Source organism: Argentina anserina, chromosome 7 (genome assembly GCF_933775445.1).
Source record: "Argentina anserina chromosome 7, drPotAnse1.1, whole genome shotgun sequence".
NCBI lineage: Eukaryota > Viridiplantae > Streptophyta > Magnoliopsida > Rosales > Rosaceae > Argentina > Argentina anserina.
In genome coordinates, this window is record NC_065878.1 from 21,483,587 (window position 1) to 21,504,144 (window position 20,558).

Sequence of the window (20,558 nt, forward strand, 5' to 3'; positions counted from 1 at the left end):
ATTTTCCTTTTTTATTATATGTTGTTTTGTAATTTGACTATTTTATCATATTCCATCAATTTTCTCTCTATTAATTTTTTAAATATTTTCAGGGTTAAAATGATATATTTCTTCTGTTTTGGTTAACAAGTTCAATTTAGATTCAATAAAAAAAAACAAGCTCAGTTTAGATAGTAATCATCTCGATGGTAATCTTTCTATCTCTTTTTTATACTCTTACCTCAAGTTGCATGATGTTCCAACATGAGATTGCCCGCCCACCCGCGGGGCGGGGGCGGGGGAGGGGGAGGGGGTGGTTCGTACCTAGAATATATCATATCAATCTTATAAAGCTTTTCACCCCGTCGGGCTTGAACACAGTTCCGCCCCTGGCTAGAAATACTGTTACATGCTAAATTGCTAAGATATGGCACGACTCGTGCCCATTTCTTGTCGCCAAAGCTATGAAGATCAATGACCGACGAACTATAATAGAAAGGGAAAGGAGCTTTCAATCTTTTTCAATTCGGCATAGGCACAAGTGACAGCAGAAACTTCCTTTCTTGTTTTTGAACTGGTCTTATGGACCATTCGAATCTTAAGTTTGAGGCTTTGAGCTTGTGGGGTAACCATAGAATTGGAAGGTAGGTTGAGTGCCAAAAACCATTTGAGCGCCGGAGTGCTTGGCCCTGCGGCTACCAAAACTAATGGTGGAAAACAATGGCCTTTTACCTTTGTCTCCAACGATGTAAATATTGGTGGGATGTTTGAATCTGGGTTTAGTTGATAAGCGATATAGTTAAAGACAAGGACTTCAATTTGGAAATGGAGCATTCACTATCAGATATGACTCAGATTGTTTCCTTTCAAAAATGGTTGGTGGTTTACTGGTCTTTCTTAACAGAGCTAGGAGAAGCCAACTACCTATTAAGTTGCATTTTGTTTAACAGAGCATTCACTATTAAGTTGCCAACTACATTTTCTGGTGCTCAAGCCTCCTCGGCTTCAGCCTATTTTGTTTCGTACCCTATTTTCTAATCCACGTTTTTTGTTTACTTGTAAAGTTGCCTAGTTCCAATGTACAAGGATCCATGATTCATGGCCAAGTCCCAAGTAAGTTTATAGGAACTCACCCCATCTTGAAAGGAACCCTATTTGAACATGATTCTGGGTATAAGATAGCATTGGTTGGTGCATTATAAAACTAGCTATTATAGGGAATAACATTGCTGGAGGAGAGATTATCCAAAGGTGATGCTTGCGTTTGTGGCTAAAGCAATTACCCGAAAAATAGATGGAGACAACAATGGTGACGCTCTTTCTGTTTTGCTTGGGCGTTGTCATCCTCATCCACCAAGCATGCTTGTAGCAATTATTATTCATTGAGAATTGTTGTTAAGCTAATCAATCTGATTGCGTTTCTTACTCCACCAGATACTGACCACGGCCCCTTCACTAAATTATTCAACCACTAAGATTAAAGTAATGAGCTGCTTAATTATTTACTAATGAGTTTCCAACTAAGCATCAACCGCAAACAAGATACGAAGTCTCAAATCACAAAATTTAAATTTTTTGTGACCTAAAACCTGTTCCAAACTTTTGTGCTGGATTGGCTTATCATGAATAATGCCTTCACCAGATTAGCGTAGTGCTAGAAAGACATACGACACCAACTCGGCTGAAGGTCACAAAGGGCACACAGTTGGAGTTTAAGCTCAGAACATGAGGCATGAAATCTGCTTCTAAATGTTATCCAGCCCAATAGTGGCTTATTCCTCATACAAGTGGCTCCAGCACTAGTGAACATACATACAAGGTTATTGCAAACTACATGCAACTTACCAAACTCAAGCTCTAACTGTGTAATCTTTTCAATCATCTCAAAAGCTACAGGCTATCATTATATGCCCTCCGGGGTGTAATCTGAATGCAATGTTCAGCCTCAGTCTTGTAGTTCCAATACAAGAGGGTTGATAAACTAAAGCAAAATCTTTAGAACTGGCAAAAGGCATCAACCAAGATATACACTACAACATACAGAGGATGGCTCACTTGTACTTCATCAGCTACATGATGCTAACAAGGAGAATGCCTTAACAATGGAAGCTAACCAACAATTCAGAGCGTATCAGACAAAAAATAAAAGTGCAAAGTGTCACAGTCACTAACAGTGCTAAACAGAGTTGTAGGTTACGACTCACACTAAACAACTCTAAAGAGGTGCACTTCAGAAACCCGTAAGCAGAGGTGAACTCCTCAACACTTCTAAGTTCTAAGGATGGAAATTTGATTTATCATTTCAGAATGACCCTTCTTAACTTCTATTGAGGTCAGGAAACATGTAAAAATCAATCTCAAGAAGTCAACACTGTTCTAGAATCCATCTACCTCAATCATTAGAAATTGATCTAATGCTATTGCCCAAATTTATTCATGATTTGGAATTGTGACTCAAATAGCATCAGCATACAATCATGAAAAGCAACAGTTTAGCATACAAGCATATACAAATTTACTAAGCTTTCCAATTTTCATAAAAGTAACTGATTACGTACCATGAAGCTGAAGGCACCTGTTTTCTGAGGAAGAATTCTGTTCTACAGATTTTGAAGGATTGCTAATTAGCCACTTCATGCTCTCGTACGTATGATCTAATACAGACAATGCAGGTGTCTACCTCATTACCCACCTCCAATAGGGCTGAACTCAAACTAATGGCAACCCTCAATTTCTGAATCGACAAACTCCAACTTGATACGGTGAATATTAAACACCACCTCAATCTTGATTAAACTCATAAGATTCATAAACCATCTCTATCCAACACCCTTTTACAATTTAGCTCTAACTAACCACTGTGCTGAAAACGTGGCGGACAAGCACACAACTGAATTGGTAACTAAAACCACAACCTCCACTATATTCTAAAACCACAATGTTTCATAATGCACCTCTAATCCTAACACCCTTCTTCATTAGAAACCTCACATTCACCTACCATTCCTACCAAACACAAACTCCAGATACTCTAATCCCCAAACTAATCCAAAGCCTTTCATTAACAGTAAAAAAAACCTTACAAATATTTCACTTCAGTAACTAAACCCGAAGCTCAATAAGTAACAAATCCATCACAAATTAACTCACTTTTTCTTTACTAATATATCTGTCATTAACTAAAAAAAAATCCGATAATCAGAACCTGGGTTGGAAAACTCCGACCGATCTCCGATCAGATTACACGATCCTATTCGTCGTCTCTCTTCTTGGGCTTGCGGTACTTCTCCTCGATTTGCTTGGCCATGAATAGGGCAGTGTCCGCGAGCTTCTTGATGTTCGGAACGGCGTAGTTTTGGGCTATGTAGACTCCGGTGACCGTGCCCGCTATGAAGGAGAAGGAGCTCTTTATGATCCCCATCTGAAGCAAAAGCTTTCTGCGATTTCTAGGGTTTTTGGATTTTGAATGCCCCCCGTTTTTATGGGGACGAATTTGGGCTCTCCGATGAGTCCGATCTTCTACAATTTTGGTCCTTCTACCTTGTTGACTCTTTGCCAAATGACTTCAATGTCCTTATATTACTCCCGAGTTATTACTGCATGATCAAATAAAGGCTCATATGTCGCGAGTACTTAAGAACCTCGAAAGATTGATATCTGAGTTACTAATTAAGTTCTCTAAGCTATGTGACACATCCACCCCAACATAGTGATCATAAATCAACGATATGTACATTTATGGATTTACCTCTATATAGTGGTTTTAAATTAACAATTATATTCACAAGAGTAGTAATGTGTTCTCCGGTAGATTGATGCATTAGGAATTTTGGATACAAAGTCATACTTATAGTTGTAAGCGTTTGGCAACAAAATTTTTTTTGTTTATATAAATCAACGTCGGTTTCTTCAAAAGTTTTCTAAATTCAAAGACTAATATGAGAAGTCATGTTAAAATGTTTTTTTCTTCTTACCATTAAGAATAAATTGTTTAAACTTCAATTAGCGTTGGCGGAATTCGAACTTAAATATGAGAGATTGAGAAATCATTACAGATAAAATGAAGAGCAGCTAAATTTTTGGATCACATTCTACTTCCACCACTCATGAATTATGCATTCATGCATTCAGTCATTTACAACTGATCTTACATATTTATGGATTTTGATTTTGGAACAATATTGCATACTTCATAGAAGATAACCGATGATTTACAACTTAATAAGTACACAAGCGATCAAGACTTTTCCGTACTTACGAAATTATTGGAGTCTAAATCATTTAACCCCCACTTTCATAATGATATGTATTCTCTATAAATTTTCATGTAATCGTGCACTATCTATTAAATTCCACTAAAAGAAAATCTAATTGTGTATTATTTTGTTGTTCTTGTTAGTTGTCAGATATGCATTATTAAATATTCGTTAAGCATTTGTGGATCTTGCCCTGTGCTTTCCCCTGAGCTCAAAAATTGACTCGTCAAAATATAAAAACCCACAGCAAAAAAATTAAAAAGAAAAAGAAAAATACCCCCATCATCTCTCTCTCTCTCTCTCTCTCTCTCTCTGCGAAAAAAGTGCGACGCGCGTGGAAATTGCAGAGCGCCACCCACCCCACCGACGCTACAGCGTCGTCCCTCTCTCTCGCAGCTCATCTCAGGTTCCCCATTCCTTTCAATCTCTTCATATTTTTTTTTTCATTTAATCAAAATAAAAAACCCGAATGTTTGACGTTTCAATTTTTCCTAAATTTTCAATTTCCAATTCAACCAGTTTGCGTAATCTAATAGCGTCTAGCGGTGCCTAACACGAAATTAGAGCTCTGTATTGATTGAATTAAGGTCTTTAATCCAACTTGATCATCGTTTTGGTCATGATTTCTGATTCTGATCGATTTGAGCTCTGTTTTGTTGATATTTTTATAGATTAATTTCACTAATTTTGAGTTTAGGAAGCATAAAAATTAGTTAGCAATCTTGAATTTAGTCTATTATCGCGGCTGATTGGATGAAATGAGGATTATTTTGCAGGTTAATTGTGCATCGTTTCCGGAAATTGACCATTGGTGTGGATATATCTGAAGCTTGGTGGGGTTGTTGAAGCTGAACCGGAGTCCTATTGGATCATGATAATTCAGTGGTGATGAGAGTTTTGGAGTTTAGTAAAGACACTGAATTTCGTCACCAATGGGGTTGCGGTACATAGCCATATCTGTGGTGTGTACAGCATTGAGCTTTGCTGGTCTACAGTTTTGGACGGAGACGTCCCTAGTTAAACTAAAGTCAGATGGATTGGTTGCGGAGAATTTGATTCCAGCGGCCAATGTCGGCCATGTTGTTGATCTGCTACTTGGATCCTATGCCACTGTTGCACTGCTGGCAAATTTTGTGCTCAATGTATTTGTTTTACTTGTGCTGTCTCTCAAGGTAATGCTACCAGGATTTAAAATGTTTCGTAATTGTAAGTTTGATGAACTTGATGTGTCAGAGTCTTTATTGGACATGTGCATACTTGATCATCAGTGGCTATAGTTTGTTGTCCTAGTCTTAAGAACTTTGTGGTGGGTTTACAGCATATAGTATATACCCTATGAATCCATGATGTTGCGTTTACTTTCTTTGCTGGTACCACTTTGGTGATGGCGAGGCCAAGAAACAAATTGCCACACATTTACCTTATAGAGATGATTGGTTTCTTTTGTGCTACCACCTGCAATCAGGATTAAAATGCAATGTTTTTGGCCATTATTTAATTGCACAGACAAGAGTTTTAGGGCCTCAAAACCCCCCACTGCCTCTGTCTTGGATGAGTGAAAATATATTGACAAGGTTGTTTTGATCACTGAAACGGCTGTTTCTAATTTGCAGACTATATTCTTTGGGGAGTTGTATCCTTCTGAAACTCGAAAACTGTTCGAACGCCTTCTCAATTATATAGTTTATAAGGTAAAAATTTTCACTAGTGATTTTCTTGGACGTGTCAAGGATGCCGCTCCTTCAACGACATCCATTTGATTCATGACTTAGTTTAACTTTATTTTGAATAGACAATAATTATTGTCACAGATTTTATTTTTCATGAAATATGTGATGTTCAATAATATCTTTGTGTTATTACTAAATTTTAAACAGGGTACTTTTCTACCGCTGGTTATTCCTCCAACGATATATCATGCTGGCTTGTGGTCAGTCTGGTTGATTGTACTTTGTTCTTTAAAGGTATATGTCATGATATTTATGAAGAACAAGCTCTTTAGCTTCTTATAAAAGTAGAAATGCTGCTTCTTGATTCAGTATACAAGTCACTGGACTTATTTGCATGTTATACTTGTACAGATGTTTCAAGCTTTGGCTAGAGACCGACTTGAACGATTGAATGCGTCTCCTTCAGCTACATCATTGACATATTTCCGTGTGTATTCAGTGTTGTTGTTTGTGTTCACTGTGGACATTTTCTGGTAATGATTGGTTCCTCCTTTTTCTGTCTATGTTTCTTTAAATCTAAGAAGCAACATGTATTACCTTATCTGAAATGTTTTCATGGTGATCTGTTTCAGTTACTGATTTGTAAACTTGCGAGTAAAAAATAATTCTTCATCATTTGTTAACATTATTTGTTTTTTTGTTTTTTTGTGTGTGTTGGGTGCAGGATAAGGCTGTGTGTGATGATATACAAAACACTGGGTTTATATATGTTTCTTTTGTTATTATTTGAGCCTTTCAGTATTGCATTTGAGACACTGCAGGTAATGCTTTTAGAACATTAATGGCAACTTTTCAATGAATAGATCTATCCGTAGTTTTATTATATTCTTTATGCAATTTTTATAGCTTTAGTTGACGGTTCTTTGGTTTGTCACGTATTGTGGTAGGCTATTTTGGTCCATGGATTTCAGTTACTTGATATATGGCTTCATCATTCAGCATGGAACGATGCAAATTGTGAAAGATCAAAATTATTTGACACATCAGCAACTGGTATGTCTCAGTTATTATTTTTATGGAGTGTATACATGCTTAGAGTTTAAATTTACTATTTTCATGATGATTTCTAAGTGCAGGTTTGCTGTTGGAATGGAAAGGCAGTCTTACTCGGAATTTGGGCTTTGTCCTTGACATGGCAACGTTGGTGATGGCACTTGGTCACTACGTGCATATTTGGTGGATCCATGGCATGGCATTCCATTTTGTGGATGCAATCCTTTTTCTTAACATACGTGTAAATATTTCATTTTACATCTATTTAAAGATAGGAAGAATTTTATATTTTTGTTAGTCTGAGATATTATTCTTACTACTTATGGGATTCATAATTAAAATTTGTGCAGGCCTTGCTCAGTGCAATTATAAAGCGTATAAAAGGGTTCATGAAACTGAGAAAAGCCTTAGGTGCTCTCCATGCAGCCCTTCCAGATGCAACGTCTGATGAACTACGAGCTTATGATGATGAATGTGCGATCTGCAGGGTATGCTGAGCTGCTTTTTTTTTTCTCTCTTTTTCTACTTTTTGAATGTCATTCACTCCTTTTTTTACTCCCATCACTTATTGGAAAATGTCAGGAACCTATGGCGAAGGCTAAAAGACTACACTGCAGTCACTTATTTCATCTTCCATGCTTGAGATCGTGGTATGTTTATTCACTTAACACTGTTTGTTATTTTCTTCGTCTCTTTTCCTTTATTTATTATGATATACAAAATGCTGAAAATTATTACTAAATCCAGGTTGGATCAAGGTTTAAATGAGGTATATGCTTGTCCGACTTGTCGCAAGCCACTGTTTGTAGGTCGAACTGAAAATGAAGCACATCCTCGCAACGAGGAAACTACGAGTGATGAGCAGCTGGCTCGTCAAATAAGTTCAGGACTCGATAGACAAAATAGTTCTGGACATACACTCCCTACAGGTGTTTTCCGCAATCAGAATCAAAACCCTGCAGAAGGTCCTTGGAGGTACACTTCCTCGTTATTACAATTACTTTCCTTCCATTAACTCCTTGTTGAATATCCTTTTATGTTAATCATTTATGCTAAAGTTGGACCCTGATTTTGGGTTAGTACAGCCAATAACACTAGCAATGACTAGCCGAATCTATGTAAACAATGTTAATTAGGGGAATTTTTTCCGCATCATATTTGGTTGCATAATCCTTAGAAGTTTGTGTGACCAAATAGTCCTCCTAGTAACCAGTTTCTCTCAGTTCGCTTTGAACAAGAAAAGAATAACTTGGAGGATAGATTCAACATGCAAAGGATTTTTCTTGTCTCTTACTGTTTAATTATGTTATTTTCATACATAAACAAAACACGTTTCTCCTTATGCCCATAGGACTGCAGGACTCGATCCAAATTGGTTGAACACTTGGCCAAGCCAGGGAGTTGATGGGGCAGGTCCTTCTACTGCTATCGGATCTGTTGGACTGGGGAGAGTACAGATGATGATGAGGCATCTCACCTCTGTTGGGGAAACCTATGCCCAAACGGCCCTTGAAGATGGTGCATGGAGTCTCTGGCCTATGAATCCGTCTCAAGCCGCCGCAAGTGGTCAACCCATTCCTCCTGCTGTGGATGGAAGATACCAAGTAGGAGCACGCAATTTACATATGAGGTCACCCTCACGTACTGTGAATGACAACATAGCAAACATACTTGCTATGGCCGAGACAGTACGGGAAGTTTTGCCCCATATGCCTGATGACATAATTTTCCAGGTACACTTTTCCCAAATCATGATTTATTAATTGCTACGTACTATTAAAGCATGTATTCACCTTCTATATCTTATTTCATTTTTGCAGGATTTGCAGCGGACAAATTCTGTTACAGTTACTGTGAATAATCTTCTCCAAATGTGACAAGGCGCTGTATCTTTCGTTTTTGTTGTAATGTGTTCCGAGTACTCAAAAACTAAATGAGGTCGCTCGCTCCGTGTATATAAAGGCTGCTCATTGAATCGCTTTTACCAAAGGAAGAAGGAAGAAGAGGCGCAAGTATAGTCTTCAATTTTGTAATTCTCTGTGGAAAAAAATAAATTTGCGTTGTATCATCACATTTTACAGATGGATAGGTTGTTATTTAACCATATCTCGATTTGGTTCGGCCAGATAACTTAAGTGCATCAGTAAATCTCGTGTGGTCTTTATCAATTACACGTTTGCAACGTTGTTGTATTTGTGTAAACATTTAGGTAAAGACTGGGTGGGAATGTGGAAGGTTGAAAACGGCGTCGTAAGAACATGGGCGCGGAGGCAACCGAGAATGCTGGGGTCTTTTACAAGGTGGAAACACAACTAGGGATGCTCGTGAGTCGTGATTGTCGGGGGCTTTTGTTGACAGCCGTTAACAAAACAACAAAGGGGGGGAGTAGTCCTTCAAAGAGTCAAAGTCAAACCAAGATATCGCCTCATCTAAGAATTTTTGTTAATTGATGCTCAATAAATAAATGATGTGAATGTTTAGTGATGTACAAGAGGTTTGAAACGATTAGATTTTCTTTGCTTAGTATCAAATGAATTGGAAGATTCAAACATATTAAGATCGATAGAGATGTAAACAAGTAGTTTTGTATGCGCCGGTTTACATGTGAAGAGAATTTATCGGCCCACCAAATTAACGAATTTGTCACACATCTTGTACAATGTCAACCTTAGATTTTGTTGCTTAAGCAAAGTCCACCACCCCTTTATTATATATATCACCTAACAAAGTGTTTGAGGCATATATATAATAATCATACTGTGAACATGAATAAAATTCATATCAATTGGTGTTATAGAGTCAAATATATAGTAACAATGTTATTTTGTTGTCTGACTCTGAACCTGAATTTGTTGATATACATATCACTGGCGGTCATTGTCAATTAATGGGGTGGTTGATAGTGTCTATATCATACATTGACATTAAAGCTGATTTTACGGTCCCATTTTACCATTTTAAATGTCCCTTTGCCCCATTTAGCTCACCATGCTCTATGTAATATGTAATTTCATCCAGGTTAAATGAAGTGAGTAGAAAACTAGAAACCAGATGGTGCAAGAGACACGGATCGACAAGCATGAAAATCCGACGGAAAATTTGTGATGGTTTTCGATCGATACAAACAAATAGGTACGAGCTCTCTCTCTAACTTCGTAATTCTACATGTGTAGTATGTTTTGTCCCTTTCACGTACTTTAGCCCTTTATAGGGCACAATTACATACATCGTGTCCCTCTTTCTTGATCAAGTACTCGATCATATGTAATAAGTAGTTAGTTAATTACTATGGGCTTGACCACATTCCCCTCGAAATTTGGATTTACAACTATGTAGTTCCAAGGTCTTGGTATATTTTACTTGTATGAGGTTTTTGTAGTCTAAAAAGTTGCTTGTGTTGCATGTTCATTTTAACTACTTCGAGATTAGCATACGTATGAGTGTCTATGAGTAGTGTTCCGCATGCTGAGTAATTGGGATTTAGGACCCTAATGTAAAATTTACTTGATCGGAAAGCAAGCAATGCCGTGTAAGTCGTACTGCATAATCTTCAAAATGATAATACAGAATTAACATCGTACGTGACTTTTACACTGTTAGTATCTTAGTTCGCTCAATAAAAGAAAGATCGATCAAGCCCTAACAGGAAGACTATGTAAACCCTAGCTAGATATTGAATAATGATAGCACAGTGGAAATGTTTAACTGGCAAACACATGGGATGTGATTGACTAATCAAGCCTCGGTTCAACAAACACTTTTTGTTTCTCTACCGTTTTTTACACAAAGTACAATGCCGTAGTAGCTAGTGTAGACACTATCATCTTCCGCAACTAAAGGAAAGGATGCATAATCGTTGTTTAATCTCATTTCATTTAGGAAGTTGTGGCTTGATTTTCTCATTCATGTCTGGAGTCCACATATATATATATATATATATAAATATATATATATATTAATATATATAATTCTTACCTGCGAGGTCAGCATTAATATTTGAGCGTGAATTTCTATTTTTTCACTATTTTTTAATTGAATTTCTTCATCTACACCGTTTATTATTTAGATAATGTTGTATAGATTATTTCTACAAAATGTCAGTCAATTTGGTAATTATTAAGGCTCTCAAAATTGCGTTTTTCTGTTAAAAATATGAATGATTCATGTTTGACAGAATTCAGTCAGTCCATTTGTTTTTCGATTTTGAGAGTCTTAACGATTACCAAATTTGCTGAAATTTTGCAGATATGATATACACAATATTATATATATATACTAAATAGTGTAGATGAAAAAATTCAATTAAAAAGTGGTAAAAAATAGAAATCCGCACCAAAATCATTGGTGAAGACCTCCTTAACCGAGAAAAATCATATATATATATATATATATATACAGTCCCTATCCAGAGTGAAGCTTCACTCTGAAATTTCATAGTGAAGTTCCAATTTTGGCACACTTTTCGGTCAAAATTTTTCACCATAAGCGATTCAATATTTAGGTATGCTATTCAAGATCATCTCTACAAAGTTTCATCCAATTTGACAATGGTTTGAGCTTTCAAAATTGAGATTTACACGAACGGTTCACGTTGAACAGTTTTAATTCATTCATTGATTTAATCTAATTTCAATACCTTAACGATGTCCGAATTAAGTGAAATTTTGTAGAGATGATCTTGAATAGCATACCTAAATATTGAATCGCTTATGGTGAAAAAATTTGACCGAAAAGTGTGCCAAAATTAGAACTTCACTCTGAAATTCCAGAATGAAACTTCACTCTGGATAGGGACTATATATATATACGCACTTCAATTCCCTTGAAGTATATTGTGTTTAGCGTCGGTTACCTGGAGTTGAGGGGGCCCTGCTGGTTAGTTCTCTTTGTGGTAGACAGGTGATCGACGACGAAAACCAACAAAACACAAACCTCCATTCGTCTTTCTCCTTAACCAGTCTCATCAAACTCACTGTTTCTGCATGTGCTTGAATCACGATATAGCTCTTCATCTATGATCTATCAATTCTCGGGGTTCAAAATTATATGCAGTTGTTACGGTACTACAAGTAGTTCAAATAATCCATACATTTTGTGCTATCGATCTACAGTACCATCCCAGCCAGGAAGCCATCATGTCCGTCATGTCTTCTCTTTTTTTCATCCTTCTGTGTTTTTCTTCCATGCATGCGAATTCTGAGGCTCGCTACATTGGTCTTGGCCGCAGCAATAAGGGCTTTCGCGCACTGTTCCGTTATCCGGACAAGGTTTGTTAACTCCATTAATGTCAAGTTCTTTCCTCGTTCTTATTCCAAATTTCCATCCAGCTATTATATGTTGATGTTCAGAAGCTTAAAATGTGCGTATGTAATGAATATGTTCAGGGCCACTTTCTAGTTGTGGAAAAGTTCAGGCTTGGAATGGATTCGAGTACTAAGGGGTTAGTGATAGTTCAGCGAGATGATGATCTAGCTGCTGAACAGAAGGGTACTCATGGTGGAGCCGTTTTCAGCAGTAGTGCCACCACCACTACTACTAAAGGTATGAAGGATTACTCAAGAACTAGTAGTACTACAAAATCGGATGTTGTTCCAGATGTTAAGCCTCATGTTTCAGCTTCTTGGTCTGTGGCGCACAAGATTGAAAGTCGCGACAAGATCACCAACCATGGTGACAAAAGTAGTAGTAACCCTGGGCTTTACTCCGATTATTCAAGACCAAGAACACGTCCTCCCTCCCACAACTGAACTCCTATAGCTCGTTTTCAATTACCTTATCCCTAGCTAGATCATTACTTGTTTCCTTTTTTAAGTTATATATACAGTATATATGCGTGTTTTAAGGAGTCTAAAACATTTATCTGATCCATCTCTCTGATCAGGAATCAGCTGTACGTGTATAATGATAGCTCGCTATTGCTAGCTGCTCAATTGAACATAATGGTTCCCAGTTTCGTAAACGACCACAAATTGATAATGATGATCTCACTCTTGTTTTATTCACTGATAGGGATTATGGAATACGCCGGAAGTGAGAGTTTTGAGTCTTCTAGTTCTTCTGCTCATATGGGTTTGCATAAAGATAAAGCAATAACAACTACCAATAAGGTAACTAACTATTCATATAATAATCAAATAGAAAAGCTTAATAGCTAGCTTTTTAATCATCCCGGCACCTATATCAATTGGTTTAATATGAGCTAATGTAACTCCAAAACTATTTCTTTCATTGTGTCCCAGCTCGAGAATGGCAAGCTAAGTCATATGAATTGTCTCTATAGTGTGTGTGTGTGTGTGTGTGTGTAACGTACGCACAAATATATAGCTTTGATGTGCTTTGTGTATATGTTGCAATTCCTTAACGAAAACACTGCATGAAATAGACGGTCATGTCTCAAATAGACTCACACAGTAGGAACATGAAACCCACGTACGGGAGAAAAGCATAACAAAAATATTTTCACCAAATATATCAAAAAGGAAAAGATCTCGAAGGATTCATTTGAATTTGAACCACTGAATTACCAAGCCTTGAACAACAATGTGTTCACTGATGAATACTTAACTGTAGATTTGTTTTTATCATATTGGTAATATGTTCGATCTGTGTTTGTAAACGTTGTATGTAGGAATCAAGAAGGACAGGGCTATATGCTAAGGATAGACGGACAGCTTACAAAGTGGAAGATGATGATGGTGGTGTGGTGCTTGAAGATTATAAGCCGCCACATCAGACACCACCCATTCACAATAAAAGAACTTGATCAATCTAATTGGTGCTTTAGTGGTGCTATAAGTTGGAACAGTAACCATATAGATATGGTTTTTGGATACAACTACATGTACGTAAATTTTCTTACCTTTTCAAATGAATGCTCAACAGTGATATATATGAATCGATGAAACTAACGTACGTAATACATAACATTGCATATCTGAAACGAAGTACTCATACACATATAATGATATAAACTAATTGGATAAATAACATAATTAATGTGGCAAATTAACAAAAGAAACAATATTAATTCAAGCTCCAATAATGCAAAATCCATCGATCACAAGATCCAAATGAAACTTTATAATGCATTATTCTCTAACAACTACTTCTATGTAGGAGTTAAAAAAGGTCCGTGTGAAGGGTATTCCAGACTCATCATCATCAAAGCCATCGAAAACATTCCCATCACAAACCCACTGACCACCGCCCCAAATAACGTCCCAAACCCTAAGCCATGTTTCTTCTTTTCACTCTCCTTCAAATCCAATTCAGCCCTAATCTCCTTCTCTTCCTTCTCATCTTCTACTGAAGCACCATTACGAGACATATCATCAGACAGTACATATTCGACCCGGTCGCGAAACTCATCTTCAACTCGATGATCATCATGAACCCAATCATCATCAACCTTTCCCTCAAACAAGACGTTGGTGAACACTGTCACGGGCATTGCCTCCTTCTCTTCAATGAAATCCACACAAACTCCTGTATCTTGACCTAACGTTGACTCAAGATAATCGGAAACGTCATCTTCCTGGATACCAGACTTGGCACAAGAACAATTCGATGCATGATCGTCATCATCATCGTCATCTACAACATTATCGACATGGTCGATCGTCGAGACTGTCGTACTGGAACCAGTCCCATAGCCGCGATACATCGTCTCAAGTTCTCGGACTCGTTCCTCCATGTTCACCAAGTAGGACTGTCTTGCCGGATGTGACGCCATCTCCGCCGACAAAAGCTTCTTCACAAACATCAAACTGTGCTCAATATCTGCATGGATGTGTTCGACATTGGAGGGGCTATCAGCTTGACAGATGAAGGCCTTGTTGATAAGGTGGTCGAGTTCATTGAGTTTCTTGAGTAAAATTGAGGAACTCTTCTTCTTCATCGTTGAAGGTGATCGAAGTGTGTCTGTAAAACAGAGGGTAGGGTTGTGATAGTTCATGAGAGAAGTTTGGCAGTTACGTAGTTTTATACTCGTATGTACGTGACTCGGCGTGAGACGTGACGGTTGAGAATTGGGTAAGTGATGGCCGAATTGGGAAGAGAATCTGGGTAGTGGGGTTTCACGGCCGGGCCTTAACCCATCTCTTATTAAGAACTCCCTATAACTAGCCTGTTAATCCCACTCATTATCAATGGATCTGCCACTTCATTTCACCTACAAATTATCTCCGCATATATTCAATCTAATCGAATGGCACATTTATTTATTTACTTGAAATGATAAATAGAATCCAAGAACTGAAGTTTATATCGAATGACTTGATTTCTAAACCCACTCCTCTCGTAAGAGTTAGATTTCGAGGTGTACGATCAGGATTTTGACGTGCAACTCACTTGCATTCCAATTCTCTTTCATATCTCCGGAATCAAACCACTTATTTTAATACATTTTAGGTACGTGCATGTCACAAGATCGTATCGCATCAATGAAGTTAGTCGTCAAAGTGGGCCTAATGGGCATCAAAACCCAAATAACCAAATAACGCCCGGCCCAATCAGTCCGCCGAAAGCCCCACGTGGGGTCAAGAGCCATCAGAAAGTCAGAGAAACACACTCATTCACATGGGCACCACCATTAATTCCACCAATCCCAAAAATCTCTGAGTCACCCACATAGATTCTGCCCCCTGTAAATTCAAAACCCCGGCGAGGATAAATTCGTCTTTCCACTCCCCTAAATTACGCGGCGAAAATCGCGAAATGCAAAACCTTATCCTCATTGTACCAGAAAATCCCAATCCACCGGCTCTCACATGCCAAACTCCCCATTCTACCCCTCCTGCTTTTTCACCGGCCTCGTAGCTCTCCCAAATCTGTCGTCTTCTCCTTTATTCACTTCTTTTAACCTCAGCTTTCAACATCGCCAGAGATCACATCGCCACCTGCACTCACTAAATCTTAGCCCCCAAATCCACCGAATCGCCCCCGAGTTGACTCACCGAGTTATACACCATGAGCTGGCTCAGGAGAATCGAACTCGTCGAGCCTTACTACTGCCCGCCGGCGTTCCTCCTCCGCGAGACCACCATTTTCGCCGCGCCGAAATTCCCTTCGTTCTTCAAAGAGGAGGAGGAGGAGGACGATTGCGAGCTCGGATACGCACTGGACCTGCTCTGCCCTAGCCCCGCCGCCGTCAAGCAGCCGTCGCTTTTGTCCTACAAGCTGATCCAGCGCGTGGAGAAGCTCGGCGGCGAGCTCTACTTGCAGAGCCTGAGCGACCGAGTCGCCGAGCTCGAGTCGCGGTTCGATCGCCTCGCGAAGATCAAGGCTGCTGCGGCCGGCGGCGGCGGTCGGAAGTACACGTATACGGCGGAGATCAAGGCGCCGGAGAAGAAATACACATGGACGACGGACATCAAGGAGGGGAAGCATAAGAAGAGTGAGAGGAAGTACAAATGGACGGCGGAGGTTGAAGGGAAGGGAGAGATCTCCAGGAAGTACACGGTTACTGCGTCGAGTGGCGACGCAGAGGATCAGAGTGAGAAGAAGGAGAAGGAGAAGGATAAGAAGAAGAAGAAGCATCATCATAAGGTGAAGAGTGGCACTCGTGTGGTTGAGATTGAAGAGCTTGCACCTGATCATGGGGCTGTGGTTCTAAGACAGGTAATGCTTACTTAAACTCTTAAATTACTAAATTTTGTTTCATTAAATCTTTGATTTTGATGAGTTGTTATGTATGCTTATAAATGATTGTGATTAATTAGTCAAAGTTTGGATAAGGTTGCTGTTAATATTTCACTATTTAATCTTTGAAGCTAGTAAAAAATTTGCAGAAAACTACTATATAGAAATTGCTTGTAGTATTACCTCGATGAGGTTTTGATTATGAGTGTAGGCTTTTGCTAGGAGAATTGGAGGTAGTAAAATTGCTAAGGGGAAGAACAAGGAACTGTCTCCTCAGGATGCAGCGATGATGATACAGGAGAAATTCAGAGCTTATCTGATTCGCCGATCGCATGCTCTTCGGGCCCTTAGGGACCTGGCTGTTGCCAAGTCCAAGCTGAAGGAGCTGAGAGCATTGTTTCATAACTTCTCTTACCGCCGCCGTGTGGCTCATGACACAGCAGAGCGTCAAAGGTTTGCTGAAAGGATCATTGTTCTGCTCCTCACTGTGGATGCCATTGAGGTAACCTCCATTATTCTAAACCAAGTTACTTTAATTTCTGAACTTGGATTTGATGCAAGAGATGTTGCTCCATATATTATATAATTGTGGGATCCTCGTAATGTGAATGGATAGTGGCTGGATCACTTCTTATGCTCGTGTAAAATTGTTTGTTCCAAGGGATATTGCACTTGAACTCTTTTACTAAATCAAACATTAGGAATCTGCACTCAATACCTATTTGAATATAAAATTCCATCTTTCTGGTAGAAAACAGGTGATGCGAGGAAAAGAAGAAACTCTGTTTTAGCATTTCAGATAGTTGCATTTGATGGATTGTAGTTTGCAACATTGTTTCTTGCAGTTAGATCAACTTATAGTAGGATATGGAACTACACTGTTAAAGCAAATAGGGTCCAAGTAATGAGATATAGTCAAACTCCTGTAATGGGGTAAACTTGATTCTTATTTGAAGTGGATGCAGAGAGATTTTGTGATTTCCCAACTATAAGAATCCATTTAAACCATAACATGTGGTGTTTATATAATTTGTTTCGTCCAACTTCTGTTATTTGGTCACAAGGTGTTACCATTAATCGGTTTAATACAGAACACTTGCCTACAGTGATCTGGTAGCCATATATGATTCTCAGATTGACATTTTTTATCAGAAAAATTATGTTAACCAACCATTTCTTCATCTTCTTACTCTGAGGTAAGAAAGTTCAATTGTTGTGAACTCTAGGAAGCCCTCACAAGTTAGGAAAGATTACTTTTGTAACGGCTGGCATATTAAGTTTCTTGTTTCACCAAGCTGACCTCATCCATAAAGTTGCTAAATTGCGTTAACACTTTGAAATGTATTAGGGTGTTGATGTAATGGTGCGATCTGCAAAGAGGTCGATGGTGGATGAGCTGGAAGCGATGCTTGAGGTGGTTGACCCCCAACCAGCTGGAAAATCATTGTCCATGAGGAGGAGAACCTTTGATATGCCAGATGGTGTCATCCAAAGGGAGATTGCTGAAGGAGTGGCACAAGTTGTCCAAATGCTTGATCGTGAAGAGAACGGTTCTACTTCTACCTTTGAGGCATGTTTGTGAGAACCACATGATAATGTGACTGCTTATTACCTCTCTTCAGAGGTTCTCATGTTGTAGTTGTAGTCTAGAGATTTGAAGGACTGGTTATTATGAGAGTACAATTTTTTTTTCAAAACTTAGCTTGATCGTTTCTGACACTAGCGACCCTGGGTTTGGAATTGATTTCAACTCATTGTGTGCTTAGACTTTGTTTCTTTGAAGTGCTGCCTTATTTATATATCAGATCATTGGGTTTTCCAGATGTACTTTGTTTTGGTTTACTTCGCAATCAGAGTAAAGCCTCATCTACATTCTACGAATGCATGCTGTTCTGCTGTCTTTCTTAGCTAAGACATTGTCTTCCATTTCCAAAACTATCGATTAATTTTGGAAATGCTGCAACTAATAATTCGGTTAGTATTTTAAATGAAAAAAAAAGTTTGTAACTAATGGTCTGGAGTCTGGACGTTGTATTGGGTTCAAGTTTTGTGTATTGAAAATGAGCCACTAAAATTTTCCAATCAAACCAAACCAATATTGCACCAAATCGACAAACACCACATGGCTTAAGCTAACACATACTTAAATGGGTATGATAATAATGCAATACCAAAATGTATCACATCAAACTAACTTAAAGGACTGATTGACATATATCAATTAATTGACCACCTGAACAAGATGATCGCAATAATAATCATATATCACATGTCACCTAAAACTAACTTGCTGTGGTGAGAAATGTATGAAAACAATACTCGAGCTCCTATCTGTTTAATTAAATAATTAATACTAGTCATTTCTTAGTGATAAAGGTATTGTAGCTGGACGCAATGTTGCAATCAATATTATAAATGACTGCTACCAGCTGTATTTCTTTTTATCAATTATTAGTTTCTCCCAAAATTTCATAAAAGTGAGTATGAATATATAGGTGAGCTGAATGGTTCAAAATTCACTCATTCCCTTTCGCTTTAAATTGCAAAACTCGTATAGTTTTCATGCATTATAGTTCAATGTATTGTTATTGATTATAAGATAATCCTATAGAATCTCAATTGAATACACCCGCTTAGACTCAATTTTTATTTTCTATGACGTATTGTAGATCTCAAATTGGTCAAAATGATCTCCATAAGCTTACAGACAGATATAGACGATCTTGGAAATAGCTATAGCTTTGGTACTCGATTAGGTACATTGTTTCTGGACGAAAACATGCAATCAAACCAGAACATCAACTCTGAGATTCTTCGACCCCTATTTTCAGACAATCAAAAGACTCAAAACATTGAAGCTGTGATATTGATCGAGTCAGTTGAATATAATTCTCCGAGAGAGACCCCCGTAGTCTGAACGGAATATGCATTCACAAATTGCATGCTAAAAGCCTCAAAAGGGCAGGGCAATCTATACATGGCCCTCAGCTAGCTAGTCCTTATTGCTTGCTTTGTCTTTTCGTTTTAGGGCACAGGGAATGACTCGATGAGATTTCAGAACAAGAAAAGGCCAGTTTGTAATCGATCTCTTTGCTTACTCCACTTGAATTGTTGTCAGCAGATCGAGTGTGGTAGGGGTCACAGTTTTAAATTTCTTACAGATCAAGAAACCCAAATTAATTGTTTATATGATTCGGGTTCAAATGCGGCACGTAGATCACATTAAGTGATTAAACAAGTAGCTGCGCTCAAGTCAAAGCAGTGCTATAACTTGGGAATTAAGAAAATCTTTGATATTTATATTGATCTGTTGAAAATTTAATCACATGATTATATTCGTTTTCTTGAAAGTTTTGTCTTTGCTTCAAGAATGTACTCTTTATAGCCACTAACGTGTACGGTGTACCTCATAAGGTTAGGCCAACTTTGATTTAAGAATAGGATCGGAAGCGTGTAGCTATTTTGAACATTGAAATACAAATTTTGGTCAGCAAAAAAAAACATTGAAACACAAAGATTCGGAGCCTTCAGCATAAGACTCGATCCCCTTAATTCATCTTTACTTTCTTATTTCAATCTGCTCTTCGTGTTCCCATAATCTGATTCCCTATTCTAAGCGAGGCATATATCATCAGTTATTACATACTAGTTTTTATTTTCCATAGTAACTGATCACTACACATTGATTCCTCACTGTCGAAACATTTTATAAACGCTCTGCAAAATGTAGCTGATAAACACGTGCACATCAATATGCAGTTGCACCTACTTAGAGGGGATGCCTTGAGAAATGTCTAGTTCAACTAATCACGCAGAGCAGTTGAATATTTTGGCTTTTCAATGTACTTTAGTGCTCTTTCTAGTTCTTTTTCGCGGATGAGGTAACTCTAGTGCTTCTTGAACTAATTCCCGACCACACCCAGGGCAATGATTATTACTATATCATTTTATGCATAAAGGT

At 38.1% G+C, this 20,558-nt stretch overlaps 4 protein-coding genes across 5 annotated transcripts; 3 read left to right on the top strand and 1 right to left on the bottom strand.

Moving 5' to 3' along the window:
- Positions 1-3,006: 3,006 nt before the first annotated feature.
- On the bottom strand, positions 3,007-3,503 carry LOC126803044 (uncharacterized). The gene has a single exon (XM_050530791.1). The coding sequence runs from the start codon at positions 3,398-3,400 to the stop codon at positions 3,230-3,232; it is 171 nt and encodes a 56-aa protein (XP_050386748.1). The 5' UTR covers positions 3,401-3,503; the 3' UTR covers positions 3,007-3,229.
- Positions 3,504-4,507: 1,004 nt separating this feature from the next.
- LOC126801612 (E3 ubiquitin protein ligase RIN2-like) lies at positions 4,508-9,150 on the top strand. The gene is made up of 13 exons (XM_050529027.1): positions 4,508-4,641; positions 5,012-5,407; positions 5,849-5,926; positions 6,113-6,199; positions 6,317-6,438; positions 6,630-6,726; positions 6,853-6,958; positions 7,042-7,199; positions 7,309-7,446; positions 7,541-7,608; positions 7,706-7,933; positions 8,310-8,691; positions 8,779-9,150. Exons 2-13 carry the CDS (start codon positions 5,168-5,170, stop codon positions 8,833-8,835), a joined length of 1,761 nt encoding a protein of 586 aa, XP_050384984.1. The 5' UTR covers positions 4,508-4,641; positions 5,012-5,167; the 3' UTR covers positions 8,836-9,150.
- An 866-nt stretch (positions 9,151-10,016) lies between these two features.
- LOC126803186 (uncharacterized) lies at positions 10,017-12,906 on the top strand. Of its 2 annotated transcripts, XM_050530954.1 has the most exons (3): positions 10,017-10,090; positions 12,070-12,225; positions 12,343-12,906. In XM_050530954.1, exons 2-3 carry the CDS (start codon positions 12,094-12,096, stop codon positions 12,703-12,705), a joined length of 495 nt encoding a protein of 164 aa, XP_050386911.1. In that variant the 5' UTR covers positions 10,017-10,090; positions 12,070-12,093; the 3' UTR covers positions 12,706-12,906. The 2 variants fall into 2 exon arrangements, with proteins under 2 accessions (XP_050386911.1, XP_050386910.1); XM_050530953.1 differs by lacking the exon at positions 10,017-10,090 and having other exon boundaries at positions 11,762-12,225.
- Positions 12,907-15,833: 2,927 nt separating this feature from the next.
- Positions 15,834-18,478, top strand: LOC126802045 (BAG family molecular chaperone regulator 7). Its single transcript, XM_050529573.1, has 3 exons — positions 15,834-16,576; positions 16,809-17,099; positions 17,946-18,478. The coding sequence occupies exons 1-3, from the start codon at positions 15,926-15,928 to the stop codon at positions 18,177-18,179; spliced, it is 1,176 nt and encodes a 391-aa protein (XP_050385530.1). The 5' UTR covers positions 15,834-15,925; the 3' UTR covers positions 18,180-18,478.
- The last annotated feature ends 2,080 nt before the right edge of the window (positions 18,479-20,558 follow it).

Excerpts from the sequence above, each read along its gene's own strand:
- LOC126803044 (XM_050530791.1), bottom strand. The coding sequence starts at position 3,400 with ATGGGGATCATAAAGAGCTCCTTCTCCTTCATAGCGGGCACGGTCACC.
- LOC126801612 (XM_050529027.1), top strand. The coding sequence starts at position 5,168 with ATGGGGTTGCGGTACATAGCCATATCTGTGGTGTGTACAGCATTGAGC. Across the intron at positions 5,927-6,112 it reads TCAATTATATAGTTTATAAG|GGTACTTTTCTACCGCTGGT; the intron begins GTAAAAATTTTC and ends AATTTTAAACAG. Across the intron at positions 6,439-6,629 it reads TTCACTGTGGACATTTTCTG|GATAAGGCTGTGTGTGATGA; the intron begins GTAATGATTGGT and ends TGTTGGGTGCAG.
- LOC126803186 (XM_050530954.1), top strand. The coding sequence starts at position 12,094 with ATGTCCGTCATGTCTTCTCTTTTTTTCATCCTTCTGTGTTTTTCTTCC. Across the intron at positions 12,226-12,342 it reads TGTTCCGTTATCCGGACAAG|GGCCACTTTCTAGTTGTGGA; the intron begins GTTTGTTAACTC and ends GAATATGTTCAG.
- LOC126802045 (XM_050529573.1), top strand. The coding sequence starts at position 15,926 with ATGAGCTGGCTCAGGAGAATCGAACTCGTCGAGCCTTACTACTGCCCG. Across the intron at positions 16,577-16,808 it reads GGGCTGTGGTTCTAAGACAG|GCTTTTGCTAGGAGAATTGG; the intron begins GTAATGCTTACT and ends TTATGAGTGTAG. Across the intron at positions 17,100-17,945 it reads TCACTGTGGATGCCATTGAG|GGTGTTGATGTAATGGTGCG; the intron begins GTAACCTCCATT and ends GAAATGTATTAG.